Source organism: Schistocerca piceifrons, chromosome 3 (assembly GCF_021461385.2).
Source record: "Schistocerca piceifrons isolate TAMUIC-IGC-003096 chromosome 3, iqSchPice1.1, whole genome shotgun sequence".
NCBI lineage: Eukaryota > Metazoa > Arthropoda > Insecta > Orthoptera > Acrididae > Schistocerca > Schistocerca piceifrons.
In genome coordinates this window covers 109,585,354-109,605,261 of record NC_060140.1, presented here as the reverse complement: position 1 = coordinate 109,605,261, position 19,908 = coordinate 109,585,354, and the positions used below count along the sequence as shown (strand labels likewise).

Here is a 19,908-nt window from a genome sequence, read left to right as displayed (position 1 = left end):
CGAAGTGAAGCCAGCCAGCTAGCTTCTTTCTGCGCTGATTCATACACCGTTTCAGGAAGCGAGGTAGCCGTCACCCTCGCTTGCTAGCCAGCAGGCATGCGCATCATCAAGCAAACTTGCGGAGATCATTATCCCGTGTGAGGCAGGCTTCAGGCATAAATGAGCACACTTCAAGGAAAAGCAGGACCAGTTTTCCGAAAAATTAACCTGCACAAAGGAGACAGTCAGGACTGTCTTTCAGGACCAGAGCGGTTGGTTGGCTGGGAACGGCGTAATCCAATAAGGCGTCTCCGAAGTTCTACACTACTGGCCATTAAAAATGCGACACCACGAAGATGACGTGCTACAGACGCGAAATTTAACCGACTGGAAGAAGATCCTGTGATATGCAAATGATTAGCTTTTCAGAGCATTCACACAAGGTTGGCGCCTGTGGCGACACCTACAACGTGCTGACATGAGGAAAGTTTCCAACCGATTTCTCACACACAAACAGCAGTTGACCGGCGTTGCCTGGTGAAACGTTGTTGTGATGCCCCTTGTAAGGAAGAGAAATGCGTACCACCACGTTTCCGACTTTGATAAAGGTCGGATTGTAGCCTATCGCAATTGCGGTTTATCGTATCGCGACATTGCTGCTCGCGTTGGTCGAGAGCCAATGACTGTTAGCAGAATATGTAATAGGTGGGTTCAGGAAGGTAGTACGGAACGCCGTGCTGGATCGCAAAGGCCTCGTATCACTAGCAGTCGAGATGACAGGCATCTTATCCGCATGGCTGTAACGGATCGTGCAGCTACGTCTCGATTCCTGAGCTAACAGATGGAGACGTTTGTAAGACAACAACCATCTGCACGAACAGTTTGACGACGTTTCCAGCAGCATGGACTATCAGCTCGGAGACCGTGGCTGCGTTTACCCTTGACACTGCATAACAGACAGGAGCGCCTGCGATGGTGTACTCAACGACGAACCTGAGTGCATGAATGGCAAAATCCAGGTTCTGTTTACAGCATCATGATGGTCGCATCCATGTGTGGCCACATCGCGGTGAACGCACATTGGAAGCGTGTATTCGTCATCGCCATACTGGCGTATCACCCGGCGTGATGGTATGGCGTGCCATTGGTTACACGTCTCGGTCACCTCTTGTTCGCATTGACGGCAGTGGACGTTATATTTCAGATGTGTTACGACCCGTGGCTCTACCCTTCATTCGATCCCTGCGAAACCCTACATTTCAGCAGGATAATGCACGACCACATGTTGCAGGTCCTGTGCGGGCCTTTCTGGATACAGAAAATGTTCGACTGCTGCCCTGGCGAGCACATTCTCCAGATCTCAAACCAATTGAAAACGTCCGGTCAATGGTGGCCAAGCAACTGGCTCGTCACAATACGCCAGTCACTACTCTTGGTGAACTGTGGTATCGTGTTGAATCTGCATGGGCTGCTGTACCTGTACACGCCATCCAAGCTCTGTTTGACTCAATGCCCAGGTGTATCAAGGCCGTTATTACGGCCAGAGGTGGTTGTCCTGGGTACTGATTTCTCAGGATCTATGCACCCAAACTGCGTGAAAATGTAATCGCATGTCAGTTCTAGTATAATATATTTGTCCAATGAATACCCGTTTATCATCTGCATTTCTTCTTGGTGTAGCAATTTTAATGGCCAGTAGTGTATTTGTGGCGTAGAAGGCAATCTGGCATTCATTGATGGCATTCCTCGTTCTCGGTTGGGAATGATGCGCAAGGTGAAATTAAACGTTGTGACGTCACAAAACCGTAGCAGCTGCAAGTCCGCGTTCGCTCTCGAGTTCCTTGTGAGCGCGCCACCTGGCGGCCCTGGGTAGGCAGGCAGGCAGGCAGGCAGGCAGGCGATCGTTTGTGCTATGGCGGGGTGCGCCGCCTCCGCCGCCACAGACGGCTGCGTCTAATTCCGTCCGCGGCCGGGCCGAAAACAAAAGAAATCTCGCGCCGTGCATAAAATAAACATAATAGCGGATCTGCCCACTTGAAATAGTCCCTCCACTGCGGCCAGCTGCCGTCGCCAAAACATATCTCTCTCTCTCTCTCTCTCTCTCTCTCTCTCTCCCCCTCTCCGCCCGCCTCTCGTGGTCGTGCGGTAGCGTTCTCGCTTCCCACGCCCGGGTTCCCGGGTTCGATTCCCGGCGGGGTCAGGGATTTTCTCTGCCTCGTGATGGCTGGGTGTGTGCTGTCCTTAGGTTAGTTAGGTTTAAGTAGTTCTAAGTTCTAGGGGACTGATGACCATAGATGTTAAGTCCCATAGTGCTCAGAGCCATTTGAACCATCTCTCTCTCTCTCTCTCTCTCTCTCTCTCTCCCTCTCTCTCTCTCTCCCTCTTCTCTTCACGATATTCAGAAACTGTCGCCAGAGCCTACACTTCCATTGTCGCACTCTGAACCTCCATTAACGTCTTGTTACGAAACAGGAATATCTGCAAGATGCGCTACAGTAACTACACTGACTGACGAAAGAAGTGTTATAATGCGGCTCAATTTCGTACACATACATAAAATCAGAGCCGCTTCGAGAACATTTTTTCACACAAGCTACATGTTATTTGCTCCGTCCCCATTCCCTCAGCCAGTAGCTGCCTTTCCTGCTCTTGGCAAGACTTTTAAAAATACTTCCTAATTAATTGAACGTGGAAATGGTTCTTTTTCTTTTACAGTTGTATGACATAAACATTTCTCTGTAGCAGAAATACATTTCTGAATCTCCTTCCGGTATTAAATGTTAATATCTTGCAATACCATCTGTTCTGTTTTACTTCAGAATTTTCAGTAGTTTCATAAACAGCATCATACAAGTGTTCAGTCTAGTGTGTGAGAGGCTCCAAGGCATCTATTTGGTTTTCCCAATGGGTATCTCTGAGAAGTTTTACAGTCAGATTAAGTAAGCAGTGTACTGAAAAAATTGATGGCATCAGGACATGGTAGTGCTCCATCGTTCACAAAGTCTAATGACGTAGCTCCACGCGGAACAAAAGCTTCTCCAGGGTTAAGGTCCTTAATTCGTCTTGAACTCCAATATTTTTCCTTTTCACATTCGAACCATTATCATATCCTTGGCTTCTTACATTTTTCAAAGGCGTCTGCCGTCTTACCATCTCGGTTAGATATTCACCCGAAGCTGTATTGAGAAAACCCTGCTCTCCTGCCTGGAATGCCAAAGTTCCATCTCTTCTACCCCCGCCCCCCCTCCCAATAAAACGATGTTTCTGCAATTTTTGTACGGAGATTTAGCAAATCTAGCAAAACGATATCGATGAAAAATATTGGACACAATAAATTAAGTGTGTAATAGCAGTAAATAAATTCTATAAACTGAACAATTGAAAGTAAAACAAAATCGATATCTTATTGATTATGGTACCTACTGTACATTTGTTTTAATATGGTGTACAATAAAGAACAGCTTTTATTTGCTCCTGATAAATTTTTAGTAGTGCATGAATTGTTAATTAAAAATAAAATGGGTTATAATGGAGACCTGGGAAAATACGCCTTTCCAGGAATTGGGTTTTTATTACAATTTTACTTTGCATTCCCTTCTTTTAGCGAAGCAAACTTATCGATTAAGTCATTGAAATCAAGTTTCGCTGCTGTATCGTAATCGACAAGATAGAGAGGCTGCTTTCACCCACACTCGACCTTAAGTAGTTTTTTATCAGTCTTTAATTGATTGGAACTGCGTTTTCGAAGTGCTGCAGTTACAGGCAGCCGAAACTTAATGGCACGAAAATTACTGGCTCGAGGGCAGGTAAGCTACACATCCCTCCACGTTTTTGCTCGCTTCCATTGCCGTCGCAAAAATCGAAGTTTTCGGCCAAGTAGATATTTACTTCCGCACACGCTCTCCGACCTCTGAAAATCTGCAAAACTGCAGCGAAGCAGCAGCAAGACCTCCCTTTTTTGTATACTGCCGCCATTTGGCTATAGTAATTTTTATTTTATTCAAAATGGTTCAAATGGCTCTGAGCACTATGGGACTCAACTGCTGTGGTCATAAGTCCCCTAGAACTTAGAACTACTTAAACCTAACTAACCTAAGGACATCACAGACATCCATGCCCGAGGCAGGATTCGAACCTGCGACCGTAGCGGTCGCGCGATTCCGGACTGTAGCGCCTTTAACCGCGCGGCCACTACGGCTGGCTTTTATTTTATTGTTGTACGGTCCAGATTCTGGTCTTAGGCCATTTTCGAGTACAAAAACCGGAATAAACAAGAGCAGTATAAATCACAAAAGAATTTCCGGACCATATAGCACAGCTGTTACACTCCTGGAAATTGAAATAAGAACACCGTGAATTCATTGTCCCAGGAAGGGGAAACTTTATTGACACATTCCTGGGGTCAGATACATCACATGATCACACTGACAGAACCACAGGCACATAGACACAGGCAACAGAGCATGCACAATGTCGGCACTAGTACAGTGCATATCCACCTTTCGCAGCAATGCAGGCTGCTATTCTCCCATGGAGACGATCGTAGAGATGCTGGATGTAGTCCTGTGGAACGGCTTGCCATGCCATTTCCACCTGGCGCCTCAGTTGGACCAGCGTTCGTGCTGGACGTGCAGACCGCGTGAGACGACGCTTCATCCAGTCCCAAACATGCTCAATGGGGGACAGATCCGGAGATCTTGCAGGCCAGGGTAGTTGACTTACACCTTCTAGAGCACGTTGGGTGGCACGGGATACATGCGGACGTGCATTGTCCTGTTGGAACAGCAAGTTCACTTGCCGGTCTAGGAATGGTAGAACGATGGGTTCGATGACGGTTTGGATGTACCGTGCACTATTCAGTGTCCCCTCGACGATCACCAGTGGTGTACGGCCAGTGTAGGAGATCGCTCCCCACACCATGATGCCGGGTGTTGGCCCTGTGTGCCTCGGTCGTATGCAGTCCTGATTGTGGCGCTCACCTGCACGGCGCCAAACACGCATACGACCATCATTGGCACCAAGGCAGAAGCGGCTCTCATCGCTGAAGACGACACGTCTCCATTCGTCCCTCCATTGACGCCTGTCGCGACACCACTGGAGGCGGGCTGCACGATGTTGGGGCGTGAGCGGAAGACGGCCTAACGGTGTGCGGGACCGTAGCCCAGCTTCATGGAGACGGTTGCGAATGGTCCTCGCCGATACCCCAGGAGCAACAGTGTCCCTAATTTGCTGGGAAGTGGCGGTGCGGTCCCCTACGGCACTGCGTAGGATCCTACGGTCTTGGCGTGCATCCGTGCGTCGCTGCGGTCCGGTCCCAGGTCGACGGGCACGTGCACCTTCCGCCGACCACTGGCGACAACATCGATGTACTGTGAAGACCTCACGCCCCACGTGTTGAGCAATTCGGCGGTACGTCCACCCGGCCTCCCGCATGCCCACTATACGCCCTCGCTCAAAGTCCGTCAACTGCACATACGGTTCACGTCCACGCTGTCGCGGCATGCTACCAGTGTTAAAGACTGCGATGGAGCTCCGTATGCCACGGCAAACTGGCTGACACTGACGGCGGCGGTGCACAAATGCTGCGCAGCTAGCGCCATTCGGCGGCCAACACCGCGGTTCCTGGTGTGTCCGCTGTGCCGTGCGTGTGATCATTGCTTGTACAGCCCTCTCGCAGTGTCCGGAGCAAGTATGGTGGCTCTGACACACCGGTGTCAATGTGTTCTTTTTTCCATTTCCAGGAGTGTATATGAAACTGTTAATCAATAAACAGATATGCGACATACTAATGTGTGTGAACACCTGACATGGACATAGATGAAACGATCTTCAGAAGATCGCCTGAGAGATACCACAGTCTGGACAATGCAGTATGTGCTGTGTTAGGGAACAAGGTGGCTGAACTGTTTATTTTGCGTGTTAATTACATTATCTTTGCATACGCTGATACTGTGCGGACAGTGTATCGCTGCAGTCGATCGCGGCTGTAAACAAACGAGAACGTAGTGTGAGTAGCTGTGCGAGGCAATAAGCCCTGGCTCTATCCCCCCGAAGGGCTGCCATCCTGTGCCCGCATTCTGTGCTTCCACGAAAGCAGAGCTGAGATAACGGCCACAAGGATAATTCATTCTTTTTGTTGTGATGAGAGTTGCATTCGAATCCCTTTATGTGCCAGGATTAGTCTCTTCATTCAGAAAAAGAAAACAAGCAATGTACAACACACAGAGCAAATTGGAGTACACAAAGCATATTTAGTCAGTTTAGTGAGACACGGTTGCAGAATACTGACAAGCTATTTACGGAAGAATGTTAGAAATGGCTCTGAGCACTATGGGACTCAACTGCTGTGGTCATAAGTCCCCTAGAACTTAGAACTACTTAAACCTAACTAACCAAAGGACAGCACACAACACCCAGCCATCACGAGGCAGAGAAAATCCCTGACCCCGCCGGGAATCGAACCCGGGAACCCGGGCGTGGGAAGCGAGAACGCTACCGCACGACCACGAGATGCGGGCGAAGAATGTTAAGAGTTGACTACAAATGGGTCATATAAAAGACGTTAGGATTTTAGTAATATTACAGCGTTTATAACACAGAAAAAGCAAATAAACGACAAAGAAAATGAAACGTACACTTCACAATTTGTGTGGCACATCTTATGAATCAGATGCTATTTAGAGCTGAATTATCAGTTTTCTAGTGCTGCAAATGTAAGAGGACAGCATTTTCCTTTTAAAGAACGTGCTTGCTCTTACATCGCCTGCTCAGTTCCGACAAGCGATTGGAACCTTCGGTAGAAGAAATACGATTGGTCAGTAAGCATTTGCATTACTACTGGCGGACGATGTACCTTCACTGAAGAACAGCCTGAAGCTCGCACACAGCGCAATGATAGGTGAGGCGGGCGCCTAGGCAATGCTTTCGTGAATTTCTACTGAAATAATGAAATGTAAATCGCCATTCTCCCAATGCTAGTACATTACTGATACGTACTGCGGCTCGCCGATCGTTTAAACAAACACTGGCGACTTTAATAAAATTCAAGCAAATTTCACATCGAAACACGTACGCAGCTCAGAAAGCGCAAAATATAGTCTGTTTTTGCAGTTTCTGCCAAAGTGAATGTTGGAAATCAGTGCACGTTTTATAAGTTGGCTCTCAAAAAAGTTACAATGGGAAAACAAGATGTAGATAACGTATCACCGGTTTAAAAATTAAAAAAAAAAATTCAACGGATCGGTGGACATCAATGTTTTCACTAAAGTGATTACCTTAAACCCTTAAATCTAGAAGGCACTGAAATGAGCTGATGTGGCTGCCACGTACAGTTCTTTTAGTCACAGCACTGCCGTTTCGGTTTTCGATCAGGCCTCTTAAAATTCATACCGTATGTAAAAGTTTACAATATACATAAATGACTTAGTTGACAACATCGGTAGCTCCGTGAGGCTATTTGCAGATGACACGGTTGTCTACAAGAAAGTAGCAACATCAGAAGACTCGTACGTACTCCAGGAGGACCTGCAGAGGATTAATGCATGGTGCGACAGCTGGCAGCTTTCCCTAAACGTAGATAAATGTAATATAATGCGCATACATAGGGGCAGAAATCCATTCCAGTACGATTATGCCATAGGTGGTAAATCATTGGAAGCGGTAACGACCGTAAAATACTTAGGAGTTACTATCCGGAGCGATCTGAAGTGGAATGATCACATAAAACAAATAGTGGGAAAAGCAGGCGCCAGGTTGAGATTCATAGGAAGAATTCTAAGAAAATGTGACTCATCGACGAAAGAAGTAGCTTACAAAACGCTTGTTCGTCCGATTCTTGAGTATTGCTCATCAGTATGGGACCCTTACCAGGTTGGATTAATAGAAGAGATAGACGTGATCCAGCGAAAAGCAGCGCGATTCGTCATGGGGACATTTAGTCAGCGCGAGAGCGTTACGGAGATGCTGAACAAGCTCCAGTGGCGGACACTTCAAGAAAGGCGTTACGCAATACGGAGAGGTTTATTATCGAAATTACGAGAGAGCACATTCCGGGAAGAGATGGGCAACATATTACTACCGCCCACATATATCTCGCGTAATGATCACAACGAAAAGATCCGAGAAATTAGAGCAAATACGGAGACTTACAAGCAGTCGTTCTTCCCACGCACAATTCGTGAATGGAACAGGGAAGGGGGGATCAGATAGTGGTAAAATAAGTACCCTCCGCCACACACCGTAAGGTGGCTCGCGGAGTATAGATGTAGATGTAAAAGGACATAAGCATGAGAAAAGTGCTACAAAACACGATTTACAGGAAACGTAAACGAGTTCATTCATCGTGATTTCAGCTCAGCAAAGCTGAGATGTGGCGTGGGAAAAGCCATACCTTAGCACCATGAATCTTGGTAGGGAGTTTGTGTTGTCGAACAAACGCTCTTAGAAGAGCTTCGCTTCTGCAGTTAAATCGAAGTTCCTACAAAACTTAATTTAAATAAATATTGTTAATGTATGTCATATAATATAATGACTTATAAATAATAGATTTGAGCTATCACTCGTCCTTGTTCATTGCAATGAACTGTGGATGAAACCCGACCAACAGGCATTACATGCATTGATCAAAAATGATAGTGCAATGAGAATGGCCAGTTTCTAGCTGAAATCTAGATCTGCCAATAAAATTTAAAAAGGACGGCTGATAGCTGAAATCTATTATTTGCAAGTCAATATAACAGTCGTTGCGTGCAACAGCGTTCTGATTGGAAGGTAACCTGATATAATGACAAAAGCCGTTTTCTTGTTTCGCGATGGTGAACTGCATCGGCTTTATTTACTTCATCTATTGATGACCGCCGACGTAGACATGTTCGCATAGTGACGCAAATTGTAATTATTTTTAGATCAGCAGTCAGGATACGTTCGGTGCGTTGGGCAAATTGTCGTATACGAGGACTGGGCGGAAAGTAATTCGAATTTGGTGGCTGTTACTAGTTCTGGATGCAAGTGCCTTTATCTAATCTGTTTCTTCGCAGTGACGAGTACATATTCTAGCGTTTTGCGGCATGCACAGCGTCTTTCCTACAGCATTTCGTCAGATGCTTTGCAAATTTGCATCGCGGGTGAAACCACTTCAGTCCCATTTTGTGTCACGATTGTGAGCTTTAAAGCCTAGTTTGCACGATGGCAGTAGGCTGCACACACCTGCGCTACCGGCCACTGCGCATGCGCGCCGCGCGTTTGCGCAACTCGTCGGTGAAACCTATAAAAACGTTCGGCTGTTCCAACTTTGGCGACACTAGTTGCATGAGTTTTGAGGTTATGTGTGTTCGTAGAGTGTAGACAAACTAAAATATGAAGTGGGGAACGGAGAATAATGTTCGCTTTTTGGATATCTATGCTTTGCATAGGTGTTTGTGGGATTTCAGTGATTCTGATTACAAAAATAAGCAACATTTTGCTGCCGCTGAGACCGTCATGTGCGATCATAATAAAGATGGTCTGACAATATCTGAGCTGCAGGGCAAAATTTATTGAGATAGGAGCACATATACAACTGAATTAAGAAAAATACAAACAAGTGTAATTCTAGCTGTGGCAATGCTCTTGTCAACAAGACTAAAATCCCATCGTTCGAGTTGGCCAACTTTTTGTTAAAGAATATTGTTGACAGGAGGAAAGGCTATACAAGTTCAAGAAGCTGCATTCTTTATTCAATATTCATCCATTTAAACCGTCGCCGCAGTGCTCCCCATTCACATGTGTTAGAATTTTGAAATATTGCCACTGTACAGATCTGTCTTCAAGAGAGTAGTTTGCAAACCATTCTCTGCTTAATGCGGCCTGCTTCGAATAATTATTGTTGCTAATGTTAATAATTACTACTGTTAATGTTAATAATTGTTGGTGTTCATTAAATAGCGTCATCACCAACTAAAACCGTGTCTTATAGCATGCCGAGTGTTCTCGATTGTAATGCACGCAATGTGATGTATAATTTCAGTTCTGGCGACAGTGCTTCATGCATTACAGTACCTTTATTCCTTATCGCATAATTAACTCTATTTAGAAGAAACGTGAACAGTTCCGGTGACATTCCAAGATAATTAAAAGAACTTCTGGGATCTTCCGTTTTAAAATATATCAGGAATGATGCTGAGCAACCGAGCTGACGTCTTTTCTTCATCCAGTCACGAATCGAATCACATTTCTTATTTTTTTCTTATGCACTGATTTCACGCAACAAACTTTAACTCCATCACATCTCGTGCGACGTGCAGCTGCCGAAACTTTCATTTCAGACACGACTCAGGAACCCAGAAAACGACGAAACTGAAGTATACACTGGTTTCGCCGTGTCTACAGTCAAATATGAAACCATTTGCGTGCAACTCGTTCCACGCAACGAGTGGCGCAACCCAATGTCGTCGTGTAAAATAGGCTTTAAAGTCAAGAACGGCGCAACCTGGCGCCACTAACACTGAAAACACAGATACGTTGTGAGCACATCAGCAGAGATGTTATTGTTTCTGCGCACTGCTTACTGCGCTCCCGTGCCTCAAATGCTAAGAAGGGGAGAATATGACGGCGAGTATATTCGAAGTAGTGGAAGCGAAGACAGGAAAGCGACTCCTTTTTTGCCCGTTACGCGACTAGCCACGTTGGCGCGGGTGCACGCCAGTAAGGTATGGCGGCCTTGCGCCGACCTCCGCTGGCTGCGGCGCGCCTCTCAAGGTCACGCGGCGCAAGCTGACCCGCGGGTTTCCTGGCCCGCCGTTCGCCGCGTCATCGCTATTTCGCGTGCAGCCAATACGCCGCGCCGTAGCGTAAAAACTAGCGCCAGGGATTTCAGCTGACCTCACTCCTACTTCCATCGCATGTACTCGTGAAGCCAGCTAGTTTCCCTCGAGTTATTTAAGTCATATCTACTGAACAGGTAGTAAAAAGGCTCTTCATATGCTTCAAGTGATTCAAAGGAGTTTGCCACTTCATCCAACTGGGGTGAAATTACATTAGGTGTTCCACAAGGTTCAATCATGGGTCCCCTCCTGTTCTTGATATATGTGATTGACCTCCCTCCATATGTGAAACAAGATGCTGAACTGACACTGTTTGCTGATGATAAAAGCATAATTATTAATCCAGTAAAAGAAAGTCCGATAGAAAATTATGCAAATAAGGTCTTTGGAAAAGTTATTAATTGGTTTTCTGCGAATGGACTTGTTCTGAACTTTTAAAAAACACAGTACATCCAATTTTCTGCAGCAAAAAGTATAATTCCTTCAAAAAACATAACACATCAAAAGAAGTCAGTAGCCAGGGTAGAGCATACTAAGTTTTTGGGTGTACCAAAAAAATGGCTCTGAGCACTATGCGACTTAACTTCTGAGGTCATCAGTCGCCTAGAACTTAGAACTAATTAAACAGCACACACATCCATGCCCGAGGCAAGATTCTAACCTGCGACCGTAGCGGTCGCTCGGTTCCAGACTGTAGCGCCTAGAACCGCACGGCCACTCCGGCCGGCTTGGGTGTATATATAGATGAGAATCTTAGTTGGAAATTTCATATTTTGGATTTCCTACAACGACTAGGTTCAGCAACTTTTGCAATCAGAATAACTGCCAATTTTGAGGATGTAGAAATTAGTAAGCTAACATACTTTGCATACTTCCACTCTCTGATGTCACTCGGAATAATATTCTGGGGGTACTCAACACTTAGGCAAAAGATATTCACTGCTCAAAAGAAAGTTGTTAGAATAATGTGTGGGGAATAGTCGCACATCTTGTACGCATCTGTTTAAAAGGTTAGGAACTCCTACTACTACTTCACAGTACATTTACTCAGTAATGAAATTTTTTCTCAACAACATGAACCAGTTTAAAATCAACAGCGACATTCATGATTACAATACCAGAAAAAAGAAAGATCTAACTATCCTTAACTTACCTGTGGCACAGAAAGGGGCAAAATATGCTTCTATAAAACTTTTTGATAAATTACCAGATGAAATAAAATATCTGACAGACAGCAGTAATAGTTTCAAAAACAAATTGAAATCATACTTCCTTGACAACTTCTTCTATACCATAGATGAATTCTTGAATACGAGTAAATAAATCTGGAGATATAATATATGTATTTTGTGCCATTTAAGGGAATGAGATAGATAATAGAAATATTTAGGTATAACACTACAATGTAAACAAAAAAAAAGAAAACTTGTTTCCTGTGCGCATTTCTTGTGCATTTGACACGTTCCACATCATAACTGTTTTTCCGTGCTGTAGATCAATGGAGCACGTAACTAACTAACTATTGTTTTGCTTAGAATATGTACCAGGGCCGCATTTAAGACCCTTTTACACTAGCGATTTTTTTTGTCTCAGTCAACTACTCGTGACAAGCGAGTTTACCGTAGCACCCCTACCATTTTAGTGCTGGAGTGAGTCTCGACCTGCACGTCGCATCGGTGTCACAGTTGCATGTACTATGGGTGTTGACTGTTGTACAGTTCGCCACCCGAACGGTGCAAATTAGGTTACGAGGAACAATCCTTTTTACGAGAAAATGGAAGTACAGTAACAGAATCTAGGAACAAGCAATGACAGTAGAGTTTATTAATGACCGGAGAAAAGTTCATAGTGGATGGTCTTGATAAAGGTCATACGGTAAACTCTCCACAATCCTGAGGACTGAAAGAATAGGAAACATCAACATAATTATCCTCTTGAGAAGACATATACTTACAAACACGTCTAACAAATAGCATGAAAATAATTTTTCTCGTTAAACAGATCTGAATTTTCACGCTGAAACAATTAGTATTATAAACGTTTATTTATTTACGCTTTTATTTATGCACAGCGAAGCTTTTTTTGTCCAGAAGTTGTAAAACGTAAATACCACTTTGTTTTCAGATATTTCGTCTTTTTTGTGGGAGAACGCTAGTAGGAAAAATACCAGGCCCTCACACAGTCTTTGCGCTCACGAAAACGAAGTGACATATAAAATAAATATTAAAATTACATGAAGCCCATTACTATAGTAGGTGAGAATAAGTTAACTTACGATGTTAGCAGGCGATGCCACAGCGTACTGTTTCTGTGCATGCACCCACTCTTGGCTAGATCGCTTGATCACTGACATCACTGTCCCACTTGTGAAGTGGTTCGTGGCTGGTTTACATTCAAGCACATAACATGCACCCACAGTGAGTAGTCGATTTCGATCAGAAAGCTGATTGGATAAGTTCTTTACACGCTGCCCAGGAGCCTGCACCAGAAAAATGTAAAATAGGAAAATTACTTCTCATAATATTGTGATACGGTGCCTTATACAGTAGTAGAGGTTGTAGATGTAATTATTTTGTATGAACTTATTCAGATGAATTTTTCAGTGGAAAGCTGATATGAATTGAATCGGCATTCATCTCTCAAACCCACACACCCCTCACATCAAATCCCCAGTGGTGTGTGGTCAAATGTGTGGTTGGTGAGATCGTAAAAAATTTAGAAGAATAGTCAGTGGTATTCTGCCAGTTTGAAATTGCATTAAAAGTTGCTTCATTAGTGCAAAGTGCAGATGCAAACCAAGTAGACAATATGATTATGTGAAACATCCATTTTAATGCCAATTGTTTGGGAAAGTAATGTATTTGAATTAAATATAAATAAATATACTTGGTTGTTATATTTCTTTTATTATGTTGCATTTGTCTAACAAAAGTTTCTTATACAATATGTTAATTTAAGTTACCAGTTTTAAATTCCAGCGCAGCAGTTCCTTCCACTTTAGCACTACAAAGCATACAAAAAATGATGCATTTTGATGAGATCTGTAATGCGATATATCACTGAAACTGCATATTTCGTAATACATAAGAATTAATATGTAAACCAGCAGATCTGGTGTATTACCTTTACCAACATTGATACTGGCATGGCGGCTGCTCGGTTTGCTCAAGTTGGCAATCAGAGTGCAGGACTCATGACCAAGGTGACACTGACTGATTTAACTCATGCTGGTGTCACTCTCACCAATTTAAGTTGTGATATTAGGTCCAAATCTAATCACAACCTGAGTCATGTGTCCTGTACTCTGATTAGCTGATTATGTTACGTATCCTGTGCTGTGACTAGTTGACAGAAGTAAACCAAGCAGACACCATGTTGATTTCAGAGTTTGTGAAGCTAACATACCACCAACAACTTCCACTGTATGTGTATGCTGAAGTATTGTATCTTTTATCTGCAGGTTGAGTACGAATGCCCAGTGGAGCAACCATTCTTTGTTTACGGACAAGGTTGGGCATCGTGTTCTCCAGAGAGAACTATGCAGCGTTACGGGCTCAAATGTCATCGCCTTCAAGTTGGAGATGTTTGCATATCTCTAACACCACGGAGTCCATCACACCATTCCCAGCAACATAAGAAGCAGCAACAGCATCAGCAACAGCAACACCATCAACAACAAATGCAACTGCAACAGCAGCAGTTGCAGCAGAGACAGCAGCAGCAACAACAGCAACAGCAGCAGCAGCAGCAGCAGCAGCAGCAACAACAACAACAACAACAACAACAACAACAGCAGCAGCAGCAGCAACAACAACAGCAACATCAGCAACAACACATTCAGCAACTGCATCAACAACAATCACATCCTAGGAAAAGACGGTGGTCAGCACCAGATCAGTTTCATGAAGACAATCCTCCAAAGTTTCAACAACGGACAAAGGAATGATTTATCCAGCTTAACTGTCTGTTAGTATCTGTCACACTATTTTGAAGTGGATATGCAGGCTTGAAGTGATAATAAAAGCCAAACAACATTCATGGTGCTTGACGTAAAATGTACTTTTCCATATTGTAGTGGTGCCATGGTATCACTGATTTGCAATACTTGTGTTAAAACAAGAAGGATTGAAGGAAATGAAGATTTCAAATGAGATATTTTATGTTGTGGTTCACATTTGTAAAAGAAATGTTGTTGGACCAGAAAATGACAGCTTTTATGTGTTGGCTGTGTCAGTGTAGAGTTTTCAATTGGCATTTGTGCACAAAGTTTACTGCAGAGCTTCTGAACTGCATGTGTGTACTAGGTGCTGTGATACAAGATTACACTATATTAAGAAATATTGTACATTTAAGAGATAAAACAAACTGATAATAGAACACTGCACAACCGAACTAAAATAATTTGAAAGTGTTGACTTGTTTGTTCACATTTGCAGAAGAAGTCACTGAAAGTGATTGATGATCCATTGAGGACACCAGAAAAGGTGTTGTGCAGTGTGTGTCTTGGTAGCCATTTCACGTTTTGAGAATGTGCTTCTCCATATGTGTATTTTTCAATTAGCTGTAGCTTGCCTGTCCTTTAAGACTGCTGTGATAATGTCTCAAATTTTGACAGAGGGGTGTGCTCATTATCTCATTTGAAAACAAAGCATATTCTTTTGTCTCATTCTTCATACTTCGTATATTCTGGGGGTGAGAATGGTGCTACAGATTTTTATATGAGAACATACAAAATAACTGATTAACTAAATTTCTTTACATCATTAGTTAATTGTGGAATGATGTGAAGTTATCTGTTGTGGAAGTGCCTCAGTAAACACACAGGGAATTTGTTAGGAAATGTACCAGATTGATTCAGACATGAGTTTTAAACCATTCCGCGAATTTTACCACAGACATCTACAGTGCTGAAAGAAAGATTATATTTTTCCTGTGACACGTTTTCAGCTATAAATTATATGAGATATGGGTCCAGCTGGTGTATCTGACGTTATTTGTAGTGACTTTGTCTTTCTCACTTATTTAAGTGGAAATTTTCTGAGTGGAGTCTTGCAGCTCTTAAGATCTTCTCATTTCAGTACCAGCAAATCTTCTGCATTGGCTAAAACGTTTATTTTAAAAAAGGAATTGTGTGCAGTCACTAGACAGATTTGCAATTTTATGCTGGATGTGGACGTATTTGTCAACAGTTTGTCATTATGCTCCATGGTTAATTTCTAATGAAAAGGATAAATACAAATCATAATTCCAATGTCTACCACAAAGTAGGACAGAAAGTCGCTGAATGTTATTCCAACAAATACATGCACATAACTCCATTTATGGCCTTATTATGTGGGAATTGCTCATTTTCCTTCATTTGTACAACGACAATCATGTGGCTGCCACATAACAAAGACAATGTATGCAACTGAGATGTCCCGTTGTACCTCACAGGGTGACACATGAAATGATGAACCATTTCTGTGTGTTTAGCTTTAACTGTTGTCATGAGTATCAAGTTACATATTGCATAAATGTACAAATTCCACAAACTTTTACACACAGAAACATTGCAGTTTTGGTGTTTATGAAGACCACATTCATTATGAACATTGTTTTGTCCCAATTTTGTCCAGTTTGGATAAAAATAATCCAAAAACTATGCTTTTTATCTTGGAATCACAACCATTTGTTAAGTTGTTTTTTCTGCATTTTCCACCTGTCATTGTCCTCATTATTATGGTGGAAACAGACCTTGTCAGGAAACTTTATCGACAATATTTTCTTTATGGTGTAATTCGGGAACAAAATAGCAATTTCTGTCAATATGTGAGAGATTTTGCCATACTCTTTTATATTTGCATAAATTAACAGTAGTACAAAATGTTTGATGAGTAAAGTGATGGAACATTCAAATTTCAATGGAGACCCTTCAAGTAAACTTGTCAGACCTGTCTTGTTGTATAATCTCACTGTTTCCATTTCAATAAATGAGAAACATACTTCCACTTTAACACTTTTTCCTCATTTCTGTTGAAAAGTGTGCCATGTTTACAGTGAAAGTGAATTAGCTAGAAACTGAGGTACTTATTTTTACTACATTTCAACTACAAGGTATCATTTACAGCCACCTGTATGAAAAGTTCTGTGCCACCATTTAGGATGACTTTCCAGACACGAATTGTAGTATCAGAGTAACTTAAACAAACTGTTTCCATTATAGAGACCAGAAAATTGAAACCTTTGGGTTCAGAATTTTTTGTGCCATCCTGCACCATTCACCTGAACTGCTTGTTAATGTGGAACTGTCTCTTAATGTGAACAACTATATTATTTTGCTCAGTGATAATTTAAATACAGGCAGGGCTGACAGCACAGTGCAAATAATGTTACATGCTATGGAAAACAAGTAAATGTACATTATAAAGCTGTTTTGTCATTGTCAACTGGTCAGAAAGTTGCCATAAAATAGTATTTTGAAATATGTGAAGGGTGTTGGAAATCGGCATTGTCTAATTGAATTGTCAATAATTTTGCATTGCTCTATTTCCATAGTTTTTCTGAAAAAAAACTGCATAACTTTCATATTTACTAGTCAAGAGAGATGAGAGATGAGATACAGTCCATTAGCATTGTCAAAATGTTCCTAAAAACAAACATGATGTAATTTTGTCCCCTTATGTGGTCGTAATGTTTGAAGAAATTTTTAACTTCCAATATTCAAGGAAGAGCTTTATTGTAGTACATTATGACCTAACATGGAGCTGGTAATGGTCATTACCGTTTATAATGGATTTACAGAAGCTATGTGAAGTCTGTGAGAAGGAAGGTATTTTTACATTAATGTGGTAATATTGAGGAGATGCAGTTTGATTTAAAAACTTGTATGCAAAATTTATCTGGTGTAAGAATATTAAAATCTGGTACCTGTCACTGTTAGTAAATGTAGTCCAAAGAAATGTGTAGAAATTCTATTCAACTGGTCCTCTCTTGTATGTTGTAGTTTATTGTACAAAAATAAGTATGTCAATCAAAATAAGCCTCCTGTTATTATTTTATATTCCGTACTTACAATACGGTGTTCATTTTCTTTTCTTCCTTGTTTTTTTCTTTTCTTTCACCATCCATAATCACATAGTCTGACCAACAGTGAAAGTGGTGTAATATGCAAAAGTAAATATTTGATTTACATACGAATTAAAGAACTAAGAACTATGAATTGCATCAAATACACACTCTTTTTAAATATTAATAAATATATGCATGATTCTGAAAGAATAACATCAAGAAGCTGTAAAAATATGTCTCCATTTGCTTCATTATTCTGACACCTATGACAACAAAGCATCAGATGTGATATTGTAAACTTGTCCACCTTATTATCAAATCAAGAAACCTGAATTGTGCCATACTTTGTGCCAGGTAAATATGTTTCTGAAAGATTGAATTTATAGCTTGTGTGCCAGATGCCTATTTCCCGATTTAGTTCTTTCTGTCGAGACATGGTTCACATACAAAAATTTCAGATTACCTCACAATTGCACATTCGTGTTCCTAAGTACAGACTTCTGTAACAGAAAGAGGCCATTGGATTTTGTTGCTAAGAGTGCATAGTTTTACCTATATAAAAACTTGCAAAAATACATGAATCCAGATCTAAACCATGTTACAAATAAAAGTATAATGCATATTTTAAAACCTGTATTTTGTTAAATGAAGTGAATAACTATAGTATCGTACCATAATTAAAATATTCATTCTGTAATCATGGTATTGTTTAATGAAAATGTTAATGTTAAAAGAGATGTTAATTATACTTTAAGCAAAGATCTCTGTTGTCAAATATGTTAAAGCTGACAATCGTGGAATCTGTTAATCTTTATAGTTTGATAATGTGTTATGTGTGAAAGTTGAATTTTTATACAGAGAATGAAAGTGCCTTGTATATACTTCATGCCCAGTGTTTCCAGTGTAATTATGTATTGTTGAATGGATTTAGACATGTAAATATTCATGTGTGTATGTTCAAGCCAGCATGGGTCTGTATATTCTTGTGTGAGTGTGAATTGAGAGGAGGGTATATGGCCCTAGACCCTCTTTATTTTGTGTTCCTCTCTTACCCTGTGTGTGTGTGTGTGTGTGTGTGTGTGTGTGTGTGTGTGTGTGTGGGTGGGTGGGTGAATGCACTTGTTGTGGAACACACCCATGTACTTGTTGGGTGTGTGAGATGCGGTTATAGATATTTTTGCTTTCATGCTTTTATATGAATATCTGTGTTAGTTGCTTGAATGTGTTACTGGACATGCATGAATATACTTATTTGTATACACAAATGTCTGTACATTGAGAATATAGCAGCAACATTTAAATTTTATAGTGCCATGTTTTTCTTTTCTATACCTTGTCAGTTATATGTTAATTTTATTTTCCATCAAGCTGCTGTTAATAAAATAAGACGTAAATGTTAAACCTGTGTATATATCTTCTGTCCACAACCACACCAACCTATCAAAATACTACCTTAGTACTTGTAAAATATTACATTTTGGTCAGAGAAATTACATGCACATGAGGTTGGAATGACAAACTTCTGAAACAAGTCCACATTTCCCACTTTGAAGTTCTAGCATGTTATTAGCTAAGAGAAAAGAAAACCAGTGTTGAAGAGATTTTAGACATACCACTAGACCAGTTAGAGTACAAGGGTAGAAGGAAGTAGGGACACAATGGAAAATCTATATCAGTGTAGCTGATAGTGATTAAAAGCTGCATGTTCTGAATACAACTCAACCATTGCAAGCCATCCTCATTGTTAGATTATAGAAGAACAAACTGTTTAGGCAATTTTATTGCCATAATTTTTCACCTTTAAACAAGTTGCATCAATAACAATCAAAGACCAATATGAACAAATTGTGTCTGTTAGCAGTTGCTATGAAACATATTTATTAATCAAAACTGAATTTCAAGAACCACAGTTGCTCAGCAATTGTTTTTCATTACTATTGGGTTGGTGCTTAAGTCTGTCGAGTTTTTCCATAAATAATAAACATAACAGATACACACAACAGAGGCTTTAGTCATCAACAGTCCATTCTCCTTCATTGTTTATAGTAGTCTGCCAACTGTGGAGTAACTTCCTACTTCT

At 41.6% G+C, this 19,908-nt stretch overlaps 1 protein-coding gene across 1 annotated transcript in view; it reads left to right on the top strand.

Annotated features, from left to right (window-relative positions):
• Positions 1–19,134, top strand: part of LOC124788436 (ataxin-1) — a 39,402-nt gene extending 20,268 nt beyond the window's left edge. The window contains exon 5 of the mRNA XM_047255707.1: positions 14,239–19,134. Coding sequence (XP_047111663.1) covers positions 14,239–14,724 — 486 coding nt within the window. The 3' untranslated portion in view covers positions 14,725–19,134. The remainder of the gene's footprint in view (positions 1–14,238) is intronic.
• Positions 19,135–19,908: the final 774 nt, after the last annotated feature.